The sequence below is a fragment of the Rhinichthys klamathensis genome, unplaced genomic scaffold, assembly GCF_029890125.1.
Source record: "Rhinichthys klamathensis goyatoka isolate OS25496 unplaced genomic scaffold, OSU_Roscu_1.1 h1tg000387l_1, whole genome shotgun sequence".
Classification (NCBI taxonomy): Eukaryota; Metazoa; Chordata; class Actinopteri; order Cypriniformes; family Leuciscidae; genus Rhinichthys; species Rhinichthys klamathensis.
Genome location: NW_026606891.1, coordinates 883945 through 906667, shown reverse-complemented (window position 1 = coordinate 906667; position 22723 = coordinate 883945). Strand labels below are relative to the sequence as shown.

General features: G+C 38.1%; 3 protein-coding genes across 4 annotated transcripts in view; 1 reads left to right on the top strand and 2 right to left on the bottom strand.

Moving 5' to 3' along the window:
• The window catches only part of strn3 (striatin, calmodulin binding protein 3), a 45540-nt gene extending 37785 nt beyond the window's left edge, over positions 1-7755 (top strand). For both annotated transcript variants that reach the window (XM_056234054.1, XM_056234053.1), the window contains exons 10-16: positions 2053-2100; positions 3924-4045; positions 4159-4326; positions 4410-4550; positions 4692-4799; positions 5412-5498; positions 5845-7755. In XM_056234054.1, coding sequence (XP_056090029.1) covers positions 2053-2100; positions 3924-4045; positions 4159-4326; positions 4410-4550; positions 4692-4799; positions 5412-5498; positions 5845-6014 — 844 coding nt within the window. In that variant the 3' untranslated portion in view covers positions 6015-7755. The remainder of the gene's footprint in view (positions 1-2052; positions 2101-3923; positions 4046-4158; positions 4327-4409; positions 4551-4691; positions 4800-5411; positions 5499-5844) is intronic.
• A 429-nt stretch (positions 7756-8184) lies between these two features.
• On the bottom strand, positions 8185-13307 carry coch (coagulation factor C homolog, cochlin (Limulus polyphemus)). The gene is made up of 11 exons (XM_056234089.1): positions 13203-13307; positions 13067-13111; positions 12543-12699; positions 12318-12451; positions 11824-11892; positions 11691-11747; positions 11455-11602; positions 11260-11363; positions 9972-10198; positions 9332-9845; positions 8185-9010 (listed from the first exon to the last, which is right to left on the bottom strand). The coding sequence occupies exons 1-11, from the start codon at positions 13234-13236 to the stop codon at positions 8838-8840; spliced, it is 1662 nt and encodes a 553-aa protein (XP_056090064.1). The 5' UTR covers positions 13237-13307; the 3' UTR covers positions 8185-8837.
• Positions 13308-18561: 5254 nt separating this feature from the next.
• opn6b (opsin 6, group member b) lies at positions 18562-22426 on the bottom strand. The gene is given in 9 exon segments (XM_056234090.1): positions 18562-19008; positions 19010-19353; positions 19454-19586; positions 20291-20381; positions 20458-20562; positions 21311-21410; positions 22027-22065; positions 22068-22235; positions 22355-22426. Coding segments are annotated over 9 exon segments (1161 nt in total). The 3' UTR covers positions 18562-18899.
• Between the last annotated feature and the right edge of the window lie 297 nt (positions 22427-22723).

The window sequence follows — 22723 nt, the reverse complement described above, 5'->3', positions numbered from 1 at the left end:
CAACTTGGAACCGTTTAAAAAATAACGATGCCATTGGAATCGTTTAGAAAATTTGTTTTCGATTCCGATCATCGGTTCCAAACGCGCAAGTTTTGGTCCATAGTGGCCAACCGGATTTCTGGAAGTGCTTGCCGCGCCCGCTTGTTCTGTTGCAGCGATGGAGCACGGTAAGCGGCACTCAAAAGTGTGGTTTTATTTCACCTTAAAAAGCCTGGGTCGGCACAGTGATTTTCATTTCACTTGAATAAATATACATATACGATTTGCGTGTGTACGTAATTGGTCCAGTGGTAGAATTTTTGCCACGCATGTCATAGGTTCTGGGTTCTAATTCGCACTCGTATAGTTTTTTTTTCTCATCAAATCCAAATATGTTCATCAGTGGTGTGCAATTTGCAATTTGTTTTGTGTGCAATTTGTTTTTTGATTTCACTGGAACGAATTAGAGTCTCCGCAACGGATTGAAGCGCGCATCCGAGAGAAGATTGTGCGCGAGCCATAAGAGAACACTGTATCCGCGCCACTGATCACAGCAGCAACGAGCACTTTGATCACTTGATTTAAAAAACAACACATTTTAGCGCTAGATCGCATTTTATTTAACAAAAGAACGAAATGAATGCTCTGCTAGTTAACTGGAGGTGATATATTTATTTGTATTGGTACATCTGTGCCGCGAGATGTTTTTGGTGAGGACCAAAAACATCAAATTGCTTGACCAAATTGCTAATTGTGGTGAACAACAACAACGTTACTGAAATTATCTTTTCCCTCGTAGATGAATGTAGCGCTATGCAAATTCCCCACGCTAGTAGCTGTCCTAATATTACTGTTTATACATGTCCAGAGAGTCCAGACCAGGGTGCAAGTTCTGCAAATGTGTTTTTTGGTCTGGTGCAGAGACATTCCTAATTTTCTCCCACATGGGCTGCAGCTCCCAAAACTAAAACTCATTATTGAATAAAAAAAAAAATTTCCTCTGTGAAATGAACCTGTGACATGTTTTGACTCCACCCCTCAAAGAATCGGAATCGAGAATCAAAAAGAACCGAGATCGAAAGGAAGAACTGGAATCGGAATCGTTCAAATCAAAACGATGCCCAACCCTAATTTTCATGTTGCGATAATTGCTGAAGCTTTTATCACGATATACGGTATTATCGCGGAATTAAAAATAAGTTCCAACAAAAGTAAAAATCTTTCTGTTTTTTTTCTTATAACAGAAAGAACTACAATAAAATAATACACAAAATATAAAGTAAACAAATGTTTCAAATAGATGCAAAAGAATTATAAAGACCAATAGGTAACAATTTAAAATAAGGTCTTATTAAAGTTAGTTAATGCATTAACTAACATTAACAATAAGAAATAGCTGCATTTGTTACAGAAGTGTATTTCTTAACTAACTTTTTCAAAGTAATAATTCTTTGATAACGTTAGTTTAAAAAAATACAGCTGCTAATTGTTAGTTCATGTTAGCTCAGGTTTTGATTTTAATCATGTATAATTAAATGTTGAAACTAACATTAACTAAGATTAATAAAATACATGAAGTTTTTCATTGTCAGTTTAACTAATATTAACTAATGAACCTTATTGTAAAGTGTTACCGAACAATAATAAAGAATCAGAACATTTTCGATCTATATCTAGGGCATGTTGAAGTCCTTATTAAAATGTAAAAATATTTAAGTATTTGGTGTTGTGATAAACACCATTGAGAATACAAACATCTGAATGGCTGTTTGAAACATTTAAATACTGTACACGCACTTATTGTACATTTTAACTGATGAAAAGGTATTTATAAAAATCTGTTGCCTTGTTAATAAATAATTATTCACGGTATTTTGAAGTGCCTACGATAACAATACCGTGCGTGCTTATTATCGTGATATGGCGTATTACCGTATATTGGCACATGTCTACTTGGGATTGGTTTTGATCTTAAAAATGATTCCTCAAGGAGCACGTTGATTTTATCATGTTGTGTTTTTCCCATTAATGTTTCAAACAAACTGCTAAACAAAGTTTTATCTTGCTTTGCAGAAGTGCCTCTTTTGATGTGGAGCCCATATACACATTTAGAGGGCATGTGTAAGTATTGATTTCATGACATTGACTTCAATTGTAGGGCCAAAGATTTGTGACAGTATGGATGATTCTGTGCATTTAGCGTTCCCCTGACCTCTGCCAAGCCCATTCATGAGATGGTGGCGTGATTCATTACTAATTCTCCACAACATGAGCATAGTGAAGTTAGCTATTCAAAGGTGCATTCAGTACGATTTTGTTTACATTTCTCTTGCCCTTATTTGTCCTAGTGCTGTTCTACTCTATACTGACACCTACTGGTGTGGATGCTTGTTGATTTCTGACATTTGTGTGTTTTTTGCTGTTGTACCACCACATCAATAAAAAAGGACATTTTTGGATTCAGTCCCAATGATTTTTCATGTGATGTTGGTGGAACACAGCTGGCTGCTGCATTACACTATGAGTTTGTTGTCAGCAGTTGAGTGAGTGCTTGAAGTCCCTGCATTTGTCCTCATTATGGTTAGTAATAGTAGTAGTTGGTCAGTTGGATGATGCAGTAAGTGACTTCTGAGAAACTTGATATTTGAAATCAACCAAAGCAATCACACCCCTCCCTTTATTGCTCCGCCCCCAAAGTGCACGATCATGCAAGGATGTCTCTTCATCATAGCTGAAGTGAAGCAAAATAGTGCTTCACGAAAAAAAAAAGCAAAGATGATGAACAAATGACAAGGAAGAGGAAAAAAAAGGAACATACAGTACACAAGAGTTTATACAAGCAAGTGTCCATTTTTAGTCACCAGCAGGCAGCAGCACACCAGCTACAGACAAATAATGACACTCAAAACTGGCCTGTTAATATAGCTAACATTACAATAACAGCCTATCTTGGTTTTGGGAAGCACAGTAAAAGCAATGTTACTCACGTATGGTACAGAAACAACGCAACCTCGCCATCAGTTTCCAGGCCTTCCCGTTTAAGTCTCTCCAGCGTTTGAATATTAACGTGGGTCCTAAAGCTCTTGCCTGATTATAACCCTTCTTTTTGACATTCCTCTGACCTTTCCTCTTTTGTAATGTCTCTAAGCTATCTCTCTTTCTGCAGTCTTTCTACAAATTTCCCTCTTGCTCACTCTCTCTACTCCCCCATCATGAGTGTATACGCTTTCAACAACTTTTCTCAGAAATCGCTTACTGCACCTTTAAACCCATGTCATGAAGCTCTTCTCCTCAGTCTTTGCTGTCGTTTTCAAGTGGATAGTGAGTGTTTCAAGTGAGGGTGAATGAAATTTACACAGATCTCTGTCCTGTCCTTGTGAGCTTGTGTGGTTTTCCCTGTTGCTCTAGGTCTAGGATGTTTTCAGATCACAGTATCAGCACCTATAGCCGATCAGGGCAGGAGTATATACCCAATAGGGATGTGACGGTGAGGATATTTTCCCACCGGTTAATCGACGTATGACAACACTGGTAATACTGATATCACCGGCGGGGTCTTTTAAATCCCATGAACAAAATGTTTTGTTCATGTTGAACAGTAATGTTTATTATATTTAAGACCTAAGACTTTAAAAAACCTAAAAAGAGTACTTGAGCTATCTTTTTTTAAATTAATATAAGTCTTAGTAAACTCCTATGTTTCACAATTCTTGTGCTGTCTTTCTTTGAATTAATATAAATATTATTGTAACATTTAAATAACTTTTTTATATTAAAGAATAATATAATGATGTTTTTGCCTTGACAAGCATAGACATTTTTACAATTTTAAGTGTATCTAATCACTTTTTAGGGCCCCCTGTATCAACAATGATGTATTGTAAACAGCTGAATCCACCCATTAGATCTCAAATCCTCTCAACCTGTTGTTTCTGTTTCTGCAGTGGGCCTGTGCTCTCATTGGCTGTGACCTCGAGTGGTGAGCAGTGTTTTAGTGGTGGAATCGATTCAACAATACAGTGGTGGAACATCCCCAGCTCTAACGTAGACCCTTATGACACATATGGTGAGAAGATAAAACCACGGTTTCCTTTCGATAGAACTTAAAAGCTGGAAACCTGCCTGATCGCCAGTATCTTCTCTATGCGTGGCTTAGATATGTACTCTGTTTTCACTCAGAGCCCAGCGTGTTGGCTGGCACGTTGTTGGGTCACAGTGACGGAGTGTGGGGATTGGCTTACAGTGGAATCAAAAACCGGCTGCTCTCCTGTTCAGCTGATGGGACGATCAAGCTGTGGAACCCTCAGGAGAAGTCCCCATGTCTCAGCACCTTTAACTCTGACAGAGGTGAGCGCAATGCGTCTTCTATGTGGCGTTCAATAATTGATTGAAGGGTTGGCAACTAATTTTTTTCGTTTCCTGTCTTTCAGATCATGGCGTTCCCACGTCGATTGATTTTAATGGGTGTGATCCAGCTCATATGGTGGCGTCCTATAACACGGGAGATGCTGTCGTTTACGATCTGGAGACATCACAGCCCGTCATGGTATTCGCCGCACAGGGAGAGAGTGGTACATTCTTCACATATGTTCTTAACAAAACAAAGTACACTTGTGTAGATATGATATAATGTTTATATATAGTTCAGTCATTCAATTAATTAAGTGTGAGAATTGGATTTGTGGTGTTTACTTTCTTCTGCTTTGTTGTAGCTATTCCTTTTGGGAATCACATTAATAAAGTAGTCACCCACCCCACCCTGCCAATCACAGTCACCGCTCACGAGGATAGACACATCAAATTCTTTGATAATAAATCAGGTCAGTGTGTTGTTTTGTATTATTGTAAAATACCCTAATATGTGCACCACTGTTCAAAAGTTTGGGTTCTCAGCAAGGCTGCATTATTTGATCACAAATACAGTGAAAAATGTAAACGTGTGATTTTATAATAGCTTTTCTGTTTCACTTGTTAATTTAATATGTAACTTATTCCTGTGATGGCAAAGCTGACTTTTCAGTATCATTCTTCCAGTCTTCAGTGTCACGTCATATGCTGATTTGGTGCTCAAGAAACATTTCCTAATATTATCAGTTAAAAACAGTATTGCTTAATATTTTTGTGAAAACCATGATCCATTTTTTTCAGGATTCTGTGCATAGAACGTTCAAAAGAACAGCATTTATTTGAAATAGAAAGCTTTTGTAACATTATAGACTTTTGATCAATATATTGCATCTTGGCTAAATGAAAATGTTAATTTCTTTGATAAAAAAAATCTTACATCAAATATTTGTCTGAATTATTATTGTTACTGTTATTATATTAATAAATTATGCAATCATGTGCTTTTTTGTTTTCTTATTTTGTTTATTTAGTAATTTTAAAATCTATCTGTTATTCATCACCTTCCTTCTGTCTGTCTTTTTAAGGTAAAGCCATCCATGCAATGGTGGCTCACTTGGATGCTGTTACTAGTCTGGCTATAGATCCAAATGGCATCTACTTGATGTCAGGAAGTAAGTGGGTTTTTCTTCTTCAGCACACTGTTTCAATGCTGCCCTTTCACTTGCTCACTTTTCCTCCTCCTTTACCATTTATGTAAGTTATACAGTTAGTCTTCTACATGATAATATTTGTTGGTAATATTTTGTCACTCTTAAAGATATAGCTCACGCTCACATCATTGCAAGCCCTTGTCACAAGGAGATCTTTAGCAGAATGTCCAAGCTGCTCTTTTCCATACGATGAAACTTTCATTATATGAAAGAACACAAGTCATGGAGGTCTAGAAAAAATGACAGAATTGAAGTTTTGTGCTGAACTATCTCTTTAAGTATAAACTTATTGCCTCTTCTAACACAGGTCACGATAGTTCCATCCGCTTGTGGAACCTGGACAGTAAGACGTGTGTACAGGAGGTTACCGCTCACAGGAAAAAGTCGGACGAGGCCATATACGACGTTGCCTTCCACCCATCTAAGGCATACATAGGAAGTGCTGGAGCCGATGCCCTGGCCAAAGTGTTTGTATAAAAGCACGTCTGAATTAACGCATACGTAAAGACCGAGTGAAAGAAAGGACTGCTTCACTGCCTTGTGTAACAAGAGTAGCATTTCTCACACTACATTGAAGTGGCTTCCACCTTCGCTGTCAGACTCACACCATACACAAAATACCAGGTGCCAAGAGGGGGATGTGCCGTTTTTTGCGATGCCAGTGTGGAGTGCTCAATCAGTTTTAATCTTCTTTTTGTTTCCTCAAAAAAAGAAAAAAAGTAACTGTAATTTACTGTAAGTCAAAGCTGGAGTGAAACCAGTGTTTGTAGCCCATCGACTGGTTTTGAACTGAGCTGATAATGTGTCCTGTAGGTATGTTTCAGTGACCATGGAGTGGTTATCATGTTCATCCATCAGTAGATTGTCACCGACCATCATCCGGGCACCAGAGGAACTGAGTCCCGCCCTGCCGAGCCATAAACCAGACCCTAATCTCAGTCGCCCTCCTCACCCTAATGTAGCGTGCAAACAAATACAGTTAAACTCGGTCAACCCTCATACCTTTAGCGTTTGTCTCATTTTTTTGTGTAAAAAAAGTATAGTTTTTATAATCAATTTTATATAAATAAAGACTGTCATAAAACCGCTGAAAATCACATTTTTTAAAGGGACTATAATCCCACTCAAGCCCTCCATTTTAAGCGGTGGTCCTTCGTGAAGGTCTTGTGTCTCGGGATGGAAGCCCTGGATGAGTGCTCTCTTTAAGCAAACTACATTGCTTTAACGTTGTTTTATCATCACATAACGGAGAGACTACGCTAGTAGAGGCACAGCGCGTGGTGCCCCGAGAGCTTTTAGGAATCTACAAATAAACTGCAGCATCCTGTCACTATGTGATGTTTCTGTACACCTTACTGTAAAATGAGTTTAAGTATCACAGGTTAGAGATCCGAACGTTATTGGCTTATTTATTTTCAGTTTGTGTGGATAGTCTTATCCTTCGATGGTAAGTAAAAGATTGGGCTGTTGCTAACCAAACGGAACAGGTAATCCGATAGGAAATTAACGTATAGGTTAATACAAAAGCTTTTTAAACATACAGTTTCTTAGTTGGCTGGAACCTGGGTTTAAATTCACCTCAAAACTTTTTCAAATCAGGAGAGAATCGTTTTCAAAGTTAAAGGGATAATTCACCCTAGAAAAAAAACAATGTCATCATCTCACCCTCATGTCTTTACAAACCTGTATGACTTTGTTTCTTCTGTGGACATAAAGCTATTTTGAGAAATGTCTCAGTGTTGTCGTTTTTTCCCCCCTCATATAATATAAATCTATGATCACTAAAACAGGTCCAGATTGCGCCTGTTGTTCCGCATAAGAAAACGTCAAATGTGTTTGAAAAGACACGAGGATGAGTGAAAGATGACACAATTTTAATTTTTTTGGGAGTGGAATAGCTTGCATTTATACTCAATTTTTGGTTTGGTCGTTCTTCCCCAATCTGTTCAACGATTAAATAAATAAATAAACAATGCAGTTTATGGTGTAACAAAAGACCTTTTGTTTGTGTAATGCATGATTAATACTACAATAAAGTATTTTTTCTAGTCTTCCAAAAGTTCCGATCAGTTTGAAGAGTTTTGATGAGTTTTGTAAGGTTTTTGATTTACTACGAATCAACAGGTTTTAAAGATTGTACCACATAGCAAAACAACTGTTGAAAAGTAATGTATATAAAATGTCTATAATAAATATTAAATGGTGTATCTGTATATGCAACATGCCCCTTGTCTCGATAATTAATGCAGCTGTGCGTTATCACGGTATTTGATTGACGGGTCATTGATGATGACGAATGATGATTGCCAAGATTCACGATTTTAATAAAACTTGTGAGAGACTCTGCTACATAAATTAATACATGTTACTTGAATATGTTGCGGCTTCTGATTATGCTCAGCCTGTTCAGAAGAGGATATTCAGCTGGTTAAGTTGTACAAACACATTGTCCTTTATTGAGAAGAAAGTAATAAATTATAAACAAATGTACAAGCAGTTTGATGCCCCTCCTCCCCTCTCTGTTCATACGTGAGGCAGTAAATCATGCATATTGAAAGGTACACAGAAAATGGGTTCGATAAATACATGAAAGTATAATTTAAGAAAACGGGGGGGGGGGGGGGGGGGGGGGGGGATTATATATAATCAAAACGCTAACTTTTCAACCATGATCCTCGTCTCACACCCAGACATACGTGATTCATTGTGACGTTGTGAATGTATTGCGTGTGTATTGTTTGGTACCCCTGGGAAGGACCATGTCTTATATAACCCAGATCTATTGTGTGAATGAAAGCTGTGTATTCGTGTACTGCCATGAGAATGCATAAGAGGGCGCTGTTTCACTGACAATTCTCTTCATGACTGCTTTTGCTCGCCATCTTCTGCACTAGTACCTTGCTTAACTCGAATTGAATCTTCAAGTCCCGAAATTAATATAAAAGAGCCTTTTGTTTCAGTGACCCCTCCACAGGAAAAAAGACTTGCCAGAAGCAGTGAAAGAATGTTTTTTTCACCAGGAACATATAAAGACAGACTACAAATCACAAATAATTACATTCTCCACATTATAGAGAAGTTGACATACAATACTGTGATACATTCTCAAAAAAGCTGCAAAAAACCTTTGGATCAGACATACCAGTTCCTTTATAACAAAACCGTTCAAATCCCTTTTCCTACAAAAAAAAAACAAAAGCCATAAGACAAAAGCGTTGTTTCTTATTCACTCCTGCCCGTTTTCTCCTTCCTTTCCTCCATTTCTTACTTCCTATTCTTGCACTAAAGCAGTTGCACTGTCTAATTGAACTCTGTGAAGTCCCTGCAGATGCCCCGTACGATGGGCTGCTGGAACTGCGCCAGGCCGGTGAACTCACGAGTGAAAAACACGTGGCTCTCCTTGGGCTCGGATGCCATCGCCTTCAGATCTTCCATTGGAGCCCAAGCCACTCCAACCGTGTACACAGTGATCCCTGTGACAAAACAGGAAGTGCATGGTCAGGGTGACATCACACTTATTTACTTTCTAAATGCACTATATCTATATATTGTGATTAAGTACTTTTAAAATCTCTTAAATGTTCAAGATTAGCTGTTTTCAAACTTTTCATATGCAGGGACCCCCACCTACTCCCTTACCACCACAGGGACCTTCACTATAAAAAATAAAGCTACATTTTGTTGATTACTAACTTTAAATATTGAATATTATCTACTCAAAGGACCCCCTGGACCTTGAGGGACTTGTTGAAACCCCTGAGGTTCAAGATGAAGTGTTAGTGTAAAAAGCGTACCCTCTCTCTGGGCGGCCATTGCCGGCCCTCTCACATCATCGTAGGATTGTCCATCGGTGATGATGATGAGATACTTCCTGTTGGAGCCTGTGTGGGGTTTAAAGAGACTCCGCACAGCAAAGTTGATGGCGTCTCCAGTGGCCGTTCCTCCGCTCATGTATGGGATGTTCTGCAGGGCCCTCAGAGCATTATCTTTCGTGATGTGGTCATTGAAGTTGAACTCCATCCTTTGGTCGTAGGTGAACTGGATGGCACCAATGCGAGATCCGATGTCGGAGATGTCAAAGCTGCGTGCGATGGAGACAAGAAGGTCCAGCACAAGCCGGAAATTCCCATCACCTACACTGCTGGAGCCATCGATCAGGAAGCCCAGGTTTACTGAGTTATAGCACGTCTTGCTGCAGAGCATCTGATCGATGGAGCAAAGTTTATGAGCTAGTGGCTTCACAAACTTGTTGGTGCTGAACCAGCTGGGCATGGTGAAAGTGAAGAACTCATTGTCCTTGCACACTGCCTGTGAGATACATGTCAGTATAAGTGGATTTCAGTAAACTCAAATGTTCCCATTGATGAATTTGTGTGTGTGTGTGTGTGTGTGTGTGAGAGAGAGGTTCATGAATTCATATATTAAACATCTCACCTTTCTCATAAAGTCTTGATCGCTCACCAAGCTCATCTCCTCGGGAGAAGGTTTGGCCACAGACACAAAGAAAACGTTAATGCCAGACTCTCTGGCTAAAACTGCCGCCTCCTCCACATTATCAGAAGGCCACCCATCAACAAAAACCACAATGATCCGTGGGTAACCTCTCCGCACACCAAAATCCGGATTGAAAAAGTTCCTCACGGTGTGCAGTATGGCCTTACCTGTGCAGAAGACAATAACTCAAGCCTGCAAAGTTCTGCTCATTTCAGCTATTTATTATTCCAACTAAAACCATTGTGTAAGTGTCAGATTTTAAAGGAATGAGTCCAATACAAGTTAATCTATATCAACAAAATCTGTGGAATGCTGTCAGTTATCAAACAAAATCAAATTGACTGTGAAAACAAAGGATAATGCATTTACAGTAATGAACTATGGGCCAAGGCACTCTGGATTTCAAAGGGTTTCAATGCACACATGTGAAACTTTTACCACGTTACATTGTTAAGCCAGTAGGTGGCGACAAGTGACTGTCTCTTTGATTGGGTTATTGTTTAATTTATTCAACCCATTCTTTCAACAACACTTTAGGAACAAAACAAATGGCTGTCTTTCAGTAACTGAATCATTCACTCAACCGATTCGTTTAAAAACACTCAGGCTGCATCCTAAATCGCATACTTTCTTGAGTAGGTACTTGTTTTGAATAAGTAATTTGGCCTAATGGCGTAAAGTGTCCATCGGAAGCACACTTCAGAATCTCGACGGAAGCAGTAGGTCATCCTGGTACTTTTTGCGTCCATTTTTATGAGTACTGTGAATTCAGACATACTTCGCCTACTATATAGAAAGAAAGTATGCGATTTCGGATGCAGACTCATTTTTCAGGAACGAAACAAGTGACTGTGTTTATGAGCGACTGTGTGGTCATTGAATCATTCACTCGATTCATTTAGGAACAAAACTGAGTGTTGCTTGGAGTTGGCTCTGCTGTGCATTCGTTTGGAACTATTTTAGTTGACAGAGCAAAACTAGGCAAAGTAACTGAAAACATGGTCTAAAATGTAAGCCACTTATTAACTTCTTTTTCATTGAACTTTTGCATAAAAGCAACGTCGGACTACATGATTGGAGAAGTCCGGTATACGTCACCAGAGAGAAGTCTGTTGTTTAAATGGAATTTTTGTTTGTCTTATACTTTTTCAAAAAGGGTGGTATTGATTTGCTCTAGATTCCGCCCAATCATTCGTAAGAAATGTGTGTTGAGGGGAAAGTTAAAAACCTGTATTTGTATTGCCCCCAATGTACGGGATCTCTTTGATGGCAAAAGTCACATCTTTGGCTGTCGTATAGTTTGTCAAGTAGAATTCAGTTCGAGGTGTCTCGCTGAAAGAAAAACGTGAAGTTTTAGGCTACTTATTGACAAAGAAAGACAAAACATGAAATGTGATAAACACCTTGGATGTGCACAGATCACCTGGTTTGCACCACTCCTACATGAGGACCTGGTGTTCCAACCTTCAGGATGGTTGCAAGCTTACTGACAAAGTTCTTTTGCAAGATGAACCGCCGCTGTCCAATGTTGTAGCTGCTATCCAGCAGCAACGCCATATCGACTGGGCAATCTGAAACAAGGTAACATTTACAGAACTTGCATGTCATGGTACTTTGACAATTTAAAGTTAGAATAGTAAATCGGGTCATCATACAGACCTCTGTTTGCTGTTGTTGGAGGAGGCTTCTTTACAGGTTTTTTGACTGGTTTCTTGGCTGCAAGGGAGAAGTAGGAATGCTCAGTGTAACTACATATATGTAAACTATCTCTAGTTATCTAAACACTTGTTACCTGCTCCAGATGCAACTGTGGCAGAACTGCTGGTTTGGCTGGACACTTCCAAAGGCAAGCTAATTGCTCCTGAGACAAAATAACAAAACATTTAACCTGACAAACCTTTATGAAGTCTTCATTTTATACACTATATCATTTATATACTCTAACTGACCTCAATTTTCCTAAAGTTTTGTCCTAGTTATACTTACTGAGAATAGGAGCACGTCTTTTTGAAACCACAAAGTTATGTTTAAAAAAGTAAGTTCATCATGATATCATGATTACACTAATTCAGAATTATTGTTTTAATTCATTATTATAATAATATTAACACTATAATCCATTGTTATTAATATAATTCAAGTATTGTATTATATTAAATTATATTACATTATTCCGCAGAGTGCAATGAAGTGCTACATTGTCTGCATCTGTAAACAAATCTATACATTTGAAATCAAAACAGACAGGCATTTGTAATGGTGCAAATCGTAATTTTCTCCACTCACTGGCCACGGTGAAAGATGAACTCCATTGTGACAGCGACTGAGACTGGACGCCGTGAGCGTAAGAGCTGAGGTAGTTTGTCCTCCCTTGCAGTCCGTGAACCTCCACAGGTCCACCAGATAGACTTATGATCCCTCTGGATGACACAGACATTTTTTCCTTGCTATTGGAGTTTCTTACACGAGTCTATCAAGTCAGGATCTTTATCATTACTTCTGTGATTGTACCTGTGTATCGCTGCTCCACATATGCTGGAAATAGAAGCATATACTCCTGAACCAAAGACTGACAGACTCCACAGAGTGCAGTTTGCTGGGCAGAGCACCAGCTGACGGGTGTCTGGTAGATCCACCGAGCGAGTTCCACAGCTAATTGGTGTTGGAACTAACCATGTATAACACAAGACATTATCCATAAAATGATTGTTTCTTGTCAAATAAAACAAACATAATTAAACATTTTGAACTCAAAAAGTAAATGTATTTCAAAAGGTCTATTAGCTACTAATAAAAAAAAAAAAAAATCATTAATACAAACATAAAACAAAAAAAGTAAGTGTTTCTCAGAGTTTATAAAAATGTTGTGAAACTTAAAAAAAAAAAAAAAAAAAAAGTTGAAATTCTTCTACTTTGAAACAGTTTCTCCAATGTAACTATACATCTCCAATGTAATTCTTTGCATTTAGTATGAAAAGAGTTGGGGGGGGGGGGGGGGGGGGGGGGGAGAGAATATGAAAAAGGAAGTCACTGACCATTTAATTCAGATCCAAAAGTGCAACAGCTCAAAGACAGAATACCTGTAAAAACAGGGGAAAAAAATTATGATAATTCAGAATTACATAGAAGAAGGGTTCAGTATCAGTCACTTTGAACAAATGAATCACCTACCTAATACATGAAGTACAGCAGACCACGTCGACATGGTTAATGAAGATATCTGTAAAGACAAAAGATCATTATACCAGACAACAATGAATAAACTCACCCCATTCTGTTAGAAACTCTTTTTTTTCTAAAAAAAAAAAAATTACTAAACCTTCTAAGGCTTTAAAATCTTTATTTTTCCTTTTATCTGGGTGTGTAAAATTTATTTGGCACACATAAGTGAAATCAGATATGATCCAGGAAAAATGTAATCTCCCCAGACACATCCATCACAAACAGCTCCTTTGGAACTGCATACTTCAGTTAATCCACTCACAGAATGAGGTAAAAGGAGAGAGAGAGAGAGAGAGAGAGAGAGAGAGAGAGAGAGAGAGAGAGAGAGAGAGAGAGAGAGAGAGAGAGAGAGAGAGAGAGAGACAGAATGGAGAAGAAAAAAGATGCATATCTGGATTATTAAAATTATCTCTATTAAAATGCATTAAACAGCCAAAAATCATCAACCACATATGAAGATCAAATCCAACTTACAGATATTGTGTAGGATGACGTTTCTTCAGCCTTAAAAGCTTTATAGAAAAAAATATTAAGTAATTCCGTTATGGATGATATTCCAGAGGTGTCTGAATATTGAGGAAAGAGCTAGTCCTTTAAATAATGTCCCCGAAAACCCCAATGATTCTCTGCTGACATCACAAGAGGCGGGCCTTACATCCAAACCACCTGAAAAGGACATTGTTTTAAATTCTCCTGCTTTTCAGCCATTTCGATCAAATATATAATAACTATATGCTATAACTCAGTGTAACCATGTAGTTTAGTTTATTCAGAGGTGGTGAGTAACGAAACAGAGAGCTAAAAAGAGGAGAATAAAAAACACATGAACACATGTCATGATTAGGCCCTGACTGGGAGCCAAAACTTTACCTTGAGGCTAATGAGGTGTAATTAACCTTGATTCAGTGCTATTAATATTATCTAAACACACAACCTCACCCCAAATGGTCCGAATAGGGAGAATGGCAGTCTATTGAGAAGACCTGACCAAACAGAATAGAGACTTATCAGCTGATAAATAAAAGCACAAGTAGTGTGACAGAAGTCCCTTTCAGAACACATATATTTGCTTCACTGTTTTAAAAATGAACACACATCTTGAACATGGCTCATGCTAAAAAAATCGTCCATAAATTATATTTATTTTCAATATACAGAGAGTGCTTAGTATGTGAAAGGGCAATTGGGTGCATTAGCACGACACTGTCCTGTTTTCAAAGAGGTCTTTGTCTTCTCCTGGTAACTTTTATGTAATCATCCTTCATCAGCTGTACTGTGGACCATTTCCGGGTTTAATCCTGGCCGCAAACAGGAATATGATAGGACCATGTTTACTGTGGCGTCTCACAACTCATTGGCATTTACTTATTAAGTGCTATGGAAGTTTGTAGGAGTACGTAGTGTGCGACAAGGTGCTTATTCAGTGGGACAGGTAAAAAAAAACCTCTCTAGGAATGATACTCAATCCTCTTAGAATAACTGCTCATTGTAACAACTGGGAACTGTCCCAATGTCTCAATTAATGAATATTTCACAGAACACAAAGTCCATGTCAGACTCAAGCGGCCTTTCAGGAGAAAATTCTTGGGAAGGTCATGGTGGAAAACATTAAAGTCTCTCAACCAGAGTGTGAACTTCCATATCAAGTAAAGCTTGGTTAGATAAACCATTCATGATTAAATACCAGCGGTTTAAATCGCTTATTGATGGTGTGCCAAAATGAAACAAGAAAGGGTGGGCTGATATACTTTAGATTGTGGATAGTAAACAAAGACACAATCAGGTGGTATTATTCAGTAATAAAACATAATATGTAAAAATTATTCATGTTATTAACATATGTTATTAACAAAATATAATAAATATGTGGTAGTATTTTAATTATTAAAAATATATACATTGCCCAGCCCCAAAAAAAATAAAGTCGCTGTTTAGATTTAAATAGGCAAATTCTTTAGAGTTGATGATTGGATCATTATTGCAGTGATTTTTATGTTTATATATTATATTATGACATATTACGTTAAAACAGTGTGTTCCTTTATGTAATAGAATAGGTTTAGTTATAGTAGGTTAAGCAGGTGATGATTCCTGTGACTTGGTATTACAGTTTGTTCCCATTGGGGCAGCTGATGGTCATATGGAAAAGTTGGCTTGACTCCTCTGGCTTTGTGCAGTCAGATGAAAAATGCTGAATTAAAGCAAAGTGACACACATGTTTCTTCCCAGGCCAGCATCGCGCTGTCACGTTTCACACCATGTGAGACTTCATGGGAGATCCACAGCCTTCGTCCAAGAATGCATAGACTACCGCTCCACTCCCTATAAATAGTAGTAGCCGTCTAATACTTCGATGGATGTCTCATTTAGGCGACCGTCTTCACCTACACAAATATTAGCCTTGGCTAATGCCGTGTAGACTTGAGCCCAGATTTGTCTGCTTGAAAAGAGAAATTTATTTTCCCAAAATAAATAATAATAATAAAAAAAAGATTTCATTCTCTATGTTGGAAACATTAACCAGAAAAAACGATATTTCACGATTAATATAAGAGAATATATATATTAGGTTTCTTGGAGATTTTGGACATTGTGAATTCACCACAGAAAAAGTGATAGTTTCCAAATGTGGGCAGAATGAAGATTTGCAGCAGTTAAAAATGATAGAAAAAATAGCTTGAGTTTTGAGTTTGTTCAGTTTTTAGTTATTATTATTATTTTCAGTTTTAGTTCAGTTTTTTTCAGTTTTCAGTTATTTCATGTGGGTGATTTTATGTTTTTGCACTTAGTAGGGAGACCTCCTATACTAATACCTTATAGGCCTACTTGTCACTCTCCATCAGAGCTAATGGACGTCTAGTTCAAGTAAATGTCAATGTGTCATACAATATATTGTCAAAAGCTTGACAGTGAATGGCAGTAGCTTTTGCAATATGTTTTAGTCTGCCATTCAAAAGTTTGGGTCAGGATTTTTTTAAAAAGAAATTAATACTTTTATTCAGCAAAGACACATTAAATTGATCAAAGGTTTACCATCACAGCAATAAATTAGAGTCTAAAAGGATATTAAAATGGAAAAAAGCTATTTTTTGATCAGTGTTGGTTTGTATAAGAGACTTATTCACACAAAAATCTTACCTAGGTAGTGAACATTTGACATCTTCTCACTCTTAGCAGATGCATGACTTTCTTTTAAGAATTTCCTTCTAGTCATAAAATTATACACCACACTGATGAATATTTTCCAGAATTCAATATTATTTCAAACTGCATAGTAGTCCTGCACCAAAATAAGCCTATGGGTCTGCGCCAAAAAAAAAAATCTTATTGCATAACAGACCTACTTTAAACCCCGGCACCACTAATTTGAGAGAACATCCACCACAACACCATACACACCAAGATCCTCTTATTTTGTGACCACCATGTGGGACTAATTCTCTCTGCAATCATTTGAAGAGGTGACATGCATGAGTAGAGAAAGTTCGAGTGCTGTGACCGGGGCAGGAGGGAGACATTTCCCACAACCGTAAGATCAGGCCACTGAGGTGTTAGTCATTTCTTTGAGAAAAATCCCTGCTCATACCAAATTACCTCTGATACAGCGTTTCCCACATACACAGGGTACAAAAAACTTCGCTCTGCTTTTTACCTGTATTATAAACAACAACAAAAAGATCATATTAAAGCATTCTACTTATTGCATATATTGAATATTTTTCATCCTGTTCAACCAATCACTTGACAATTATAAACTGATTATCTGTGTGACTGTGTACTATTTCTCTGTTCTTTGCCCGGTTCTAATTCCTTTGTGACCCATAAGGTCATAGTTGTTTGCTTTTAATCTATTTGTTCTGAAACCAGTTATTGACCTTGTCTGTTCTTGGAATTACGACTCTGGATTGTTTGACTCTTCCCACTGCTCTGTTTGGACTCAAGCTTTCGCTGTTCCTCTGACTACGAGAGTGCCTGCTGCTTTTGAATTATGTGCCTGGATAATATAAATAAAGCACCATTACCTGACTGTTCTGTTCATTCTGCGCTTGAGTAATTCATACTCTGTCCTGACTGGTCAAACATGGACTCATTTGAGGACAGAGACAGGAGGTCTTACTCGGCAGTCACCAGGCTATAATTTGTGAATTGTCCTGCTTTTTATATCCTCCAGCCCATCATCCTAGAGCTTCTCACCACGATTCCTTCTGGTGCTTTTGTAATAGACTTAGGCCAGTAAGAGATGTGCGTCCTACTCGATGTGCGTCGAGTAGGACCTCTAACATTTGGTGCCATGACCCGGATGGGAGTGAGGTTAAGACCTGCGCGGGACGTATTTTTCAGTCCCACTCCCGCAAAAATATATGAAAGTATAATTTTTTTTTCTGTACCTGCATGCAATAGGCTACTTTCAAGTTAGCCTACGTGTCGCCACCACCTACACATCAGCATAAATGCTCTCGATAAATTATTTGTTATAAAACCATTAACATTCACACACCACTGTTAATTTAAAGCTGCAGTCCGTAGCTTTTTTGGGTTAAAAATTATCCAAATTAAATTTTTGAGAAAATACATAACCAGCCAGTGTTCAAAACTCTCTGCTTGCCTTAACTCGATTCAAAACGGTAAGCTTGTAATAATGTTTTTAATTCCAGTGGTACTGGTGGATTTCTGCGGGAAATTACTTGAAATAAAACAACTTTTAACTGAAATAAAATATTATAAAAACTTATTTTAAAAACAACATTTCTCAGTTTCATTTAGTTTTGTGTACCATATCTGAAACTAAAACTGAAATAAAATTAATAAAACTATATACTATAAAACTAACAAAAATGACAAAATCACTTACTAAAAGTATATGTTAACTATAATAGCATCTCTACAATAACAGAGATATTCATGATATGTTGCTCATCTTTAATGGGCTTTCAGTGCCATTAACCAAAATTTCAAACTTTAATTAGCTTGTGAAATATATATATTTTTATAAATGTTTTTATGTAATATTATTAATTTAATGTTACTTAAAATGTTTGCTATTTAATTCTGAATTTAAAATTAGGAAAGCTGTAGGGTGGTTGGATTTTATTTTATCCTGTTTTTGGTTAGCGAGAGAGATGTTTTCTTATTCGTCAAAAGTTTGATTCTATTCCCTCTTGGGTAAATGCATAATGTTTGTTATTATTATTTTGGCCCTTTTCTCTTCCAGACATATTTTATACCTTACCTAATATTTTTATTTTCTTCCTTACCTAATTTGTGTGTGTTTGATGTGCTTGGACGAGAGAGGGGATCTCCAGCAACCCATTTATCACTCCTCCCTAACCCTAAACTGAGGAGGATGTAATACAGACTTACCATTAAATGTGTGTCAACACTTCACAAACCACAGAGACAGAGATGAAGCGAAATAGGCCCATTAACCTCAATTTTATTGGATTCACACAATGACCTAACGTTCAACATGAAGCATTTGTACAAATGACTCACTAGTAGCCTGGAGTGTCCCAATCTGTTTGTATTTGTTGTGAAATTAAGATAATACATGAAGTGAATGTACTTTATCATCATAATACTATTTATCATCATCATCATCATCTTATATAAACATTTAGAGCACATAAACTAACATAAGAAAGACAGCTAAAGTCTTCCAGAGTCGCTGAGTTTCTTCATTAATCCATGAGGACTGACACTCTTATGTGACTCTGTTAAAGGGCTACACTGGCGTTCTGATTAAGGAGGGCTCTGCCTCTGGGCTGCTTTCACTTGCCTTATGGTCCATCTCTACCGGCTCATCCTCCCTAAAGCCATCCACATCGAGCTGCACATCACCAGGCCGGGCCAATGGCACAGGAGGGGTGTGCCTGTGCGCTGATGTGGGTCTGAGACAGTAAAACAGAGCCTGCAAGTCCTTCCGGAACTTAGAGCTCATGCCAATGTAGATAAACGGATTGTAGAAACTTGCTGACTTGGCGAATAGGCTTGCCAGGATGCCGTTGAGTGGGGGTACTTGGTAACCCCAGGCAGACCACATGGAAATGACTGCGTACGGGGACGAGGCCAACAGGAAGGCCGCACACACAATGAGGAAAACCTGGAGCGAGAACCAAAGTACGACACATGCGTGAATATGAAGCTGAGAGCAATAGTTACTTGTTAGATGAAAATTGAAATTTATGGGGCAGTTGTTTTACCTGTGTGATGCTGCGTTCAATCTTTTTCTGCCTCTCGCTAACATCTCCTCCCTGACTGAACTTGTGGCTGGAGCTGACCGTGCGGATGATGGACACATACGTGAAAACTATAATGAACAGCGGCACGAAGGCAAGGCAAGTTTATTTATTTAGCACATTTAATACACTATAGCAATTCAAAGTGCTTTACAGAAAGGAATTAAAAGAATCACAAAATAAAAGCAATGAAAATTAAAACCGTTATAAAAGAAATTAAAAGAGATATATGACACAGTTATAAAATGAATTAAAAGAGTAAAAAGACGATACATAGATAAACTTCTCATCTGGCAAAACACCGGTGTATCATATTTTTCACAGCTCCCAGTTTTACTCTGAGATTTTCCCATGGTGATTAAACTGTGTATGTGGTGTTATTTAGGCGCCTAAGAAATCTATTGGACGTCTTCGATGGACCCGATTTCCCCCTAAAATCGGACAGGAGGAGCTCTAGGACTGACTCACGGGGTAACCTCGGGTTCACTGCTCCATCAGTCCGCACCCCAAAAACCCATTTGTTCGGAAGCTCTAGGAATGGAATCGATCCAGTCCGCACCCCACAGAACCTCGAGTTTAATTACACGTCAAACTCACTACTCCACCACAGACCCAGGTCATCAGCATGGTTTCATCTCTCAAGTTCCCCAATTAAGTCATTTATGCTTGTCTCTTACCCAATTCTCAGTGCCATTTAAGGTCAGTTTAGAATCAAAAGGAGGAATACAGTGCAATCAGTCGGACATAGTAGATAGTTATAAAAATAATTAAAAGAGTAATAAGATTATACATAAATAAACTTCTCAGAATAAAATGCTGATGACGTAGAGCTTGAACGGAACGGAGTACAGCGCTCGTGTCCAGTCGATTTCACATGTCCCAAACCTGCTAGCTGCAGAAGAAATGAAATTCAAAGAAATCTTAATTTCAAATTTAAAAGATGGTAAACATCCTTGTTACAGTCCTACCTCTGTAACTGCCCCAGCCCAGCAGCGGAGCTCCAGCCCAGAACAGAGAGAACAGCCAGACCGCAGTTATGACCAGGCAGATATTACGCTTGATGACCTGATGAGCTGAAGAACATGGCAGAAACACTCACATCAGCACAGCCCTCACAGCGTAATCGTGCTGATTTATCTAGCATTTGTGCAGCCAAGGATAAATCGCTTCTACAAATGGAAAAATAACAGTCCTAGATTTATCTAAGATTCAAGTTCAGAAGTTGTTAGGTTCAACCACTTATTGTTTAATAAAAGACGAAACAAACAGGACTTGCTGGTATTCACTGTCCTACTGTGTCTCCCAAACATGATGATTCCCTTGTAAAAAATAAAATGTATTCTGATAATTTATAATAAATGTAAAATTAATTTAATTTTAAATTACATTTTTATTTTATTGATTCTAATAATAATAATCTATTAAAATTGCCAGTCTTTAGAAAGCAGAATTAAACCAACACCATCAAATTTGCTAAACATGATTATTTATAAATGTCTTGAATATAAATGGCATTTTAAAATTTAGGTTAATGTGTTTAATTCATATATTAGAAAACTACATTTTACCCCTAATTTATTTCTTCACAGACCCCCTAGCACCCACTTGCAAGCCTTCCCTAACCTCTCTAAGAGTAATGCATGTAGCTATTTGTAGCCTAATAGTCAATAATACTATGAGAATGTGAAATTCTCAAAATTTTGTAACGTAATTGCAGAACAGCTTTCAATGATTCCACTGCATGAGCATCTGGACTAAATAATGGATAGCAGCCATACAAAGGTATAATAACCCAGTAGGTTTGGCCAAGATAGAGCATACCATGCTGAGGGTGGCAACCTTTGATGTAGCGGATGACACTGATGGCTGTCAGTGTGTTGATGCTGATGAGTCCGAAGAGCAGGATTAGGAATCCATCCACCTGGCCAAGACACAATATCTTATACATTGCAAGCAGGTCTGGCATTCTGAGGCAGTAATCGCTCTTACTTGTCTCATCACCCACTAACCAGGCCCTGGGGAACAAGCCAGCTAGATTAGGGGATAAAGGGACACATGCCTGTGTACTTGGAACGACTACAAATAATTCCTCTCTTCGGCCCCTCCTGCCTCATAACACCACCTGTCAGACTGCAAAGGGAACAGAGTGATGGGGCTCTCACACCAGATATTGTGTGATGTCCTCCAAGAGCATTCAGTGACGTGAACTGAAGGGAATCATGCTGAAAGGCACTTGATCATTTGAACTTTGTAGCTGAATTCATCTTGAGGACCTCAAATGAAATATAATATACGTCATTTACTCACCCTTATGTCGTTCCAAACATGTATGACTTTCTTTTCTCTGTAGAACATAAAAGAAGATATTTTGAAGAATGTTTTTGTCCATACAATGATAGCCAGTGTGGTTCAAAACAACAGTGGACCTCTTTAACTTTTACTGAGGCATTTTTTCTAAATATCTTCTTTTATGTTCCACTGAATAAAGAAAGTCATGCAAGTTTTAAGCGGCATGAGGGTGAGAATCATCCCCTTACCTTGCAAGTCCAAAATGTCTTTATAAGATAGCCTTCATTTCATCTCTGAACACATCGAAAACTTCAAGGATTCCTCGAGAATATCCCAAAATAGCAATGCTGGCGTCAGAAATGGCAAGGTTGAGAGTTAAGATATCCTGTGGTTCGAGAGACTTTCTTTGCTTAGTTAAAAGTAATATTACAACCCCATTTCCAATCCTAGAGCAATCCTATCAAAGAAAAAAACATAAAATTCACCTATTGTTTATTCTCACAAGACATTTGAATGTAGTGAAACCATATTAAGGTACAGAGAATACAAAACAATTAGACAATTACCTTGCATTACCAAATCAAGGTAATTGAGGTAAGGTAATCCTCCATCCGACACTGTAGACTGTGACAGTTGAGGAAAGAACATTGTGGATGTCCATCTTCCATTAGGTTGGACTCATCTCAGGGTGACGTTTGCTAGGGTTCATGGTATTTCTCTCATCATTGGTGGAAGTTCAGCAGACATACACAGGCCACCCAGACTAGACCAAATGCCCTGGATCTACATTTGAGCACACATTTGAACTGTAACAGAGCACCTATGTTGATCAAGACTAGGTGTACTCTCCTTATCTTGTTAAAGACTTTAGAGACTGAGGTTTTTGGGACAGTTCTTGTTAGTCACCAAACCACTTAAGGTATTTACCTCAGCTCTTGAACTCAC

Coding starts and splice junctions, on each gene's coding strand:
- coch (XM_056234089.1), bottom strand. CDS start 13,236: ATGTCGACGTGGTCTGCTGTACTTCATGTATTAG. Junction 11,748..11,823: donor CACAGTTGCATCTGGAGCAG/GTAACAAGTGTT, acceptor TCTCCCTTGCAG/CCAAGAAACCAGTCAAAAAA. Junction 11,603..11,690: donor TCCAACAACAGCAAACAGAG/GTCTGTATGATG, acceptor ACCTTGTTTCAG/ATTGCCCAGTCGATATGGCG.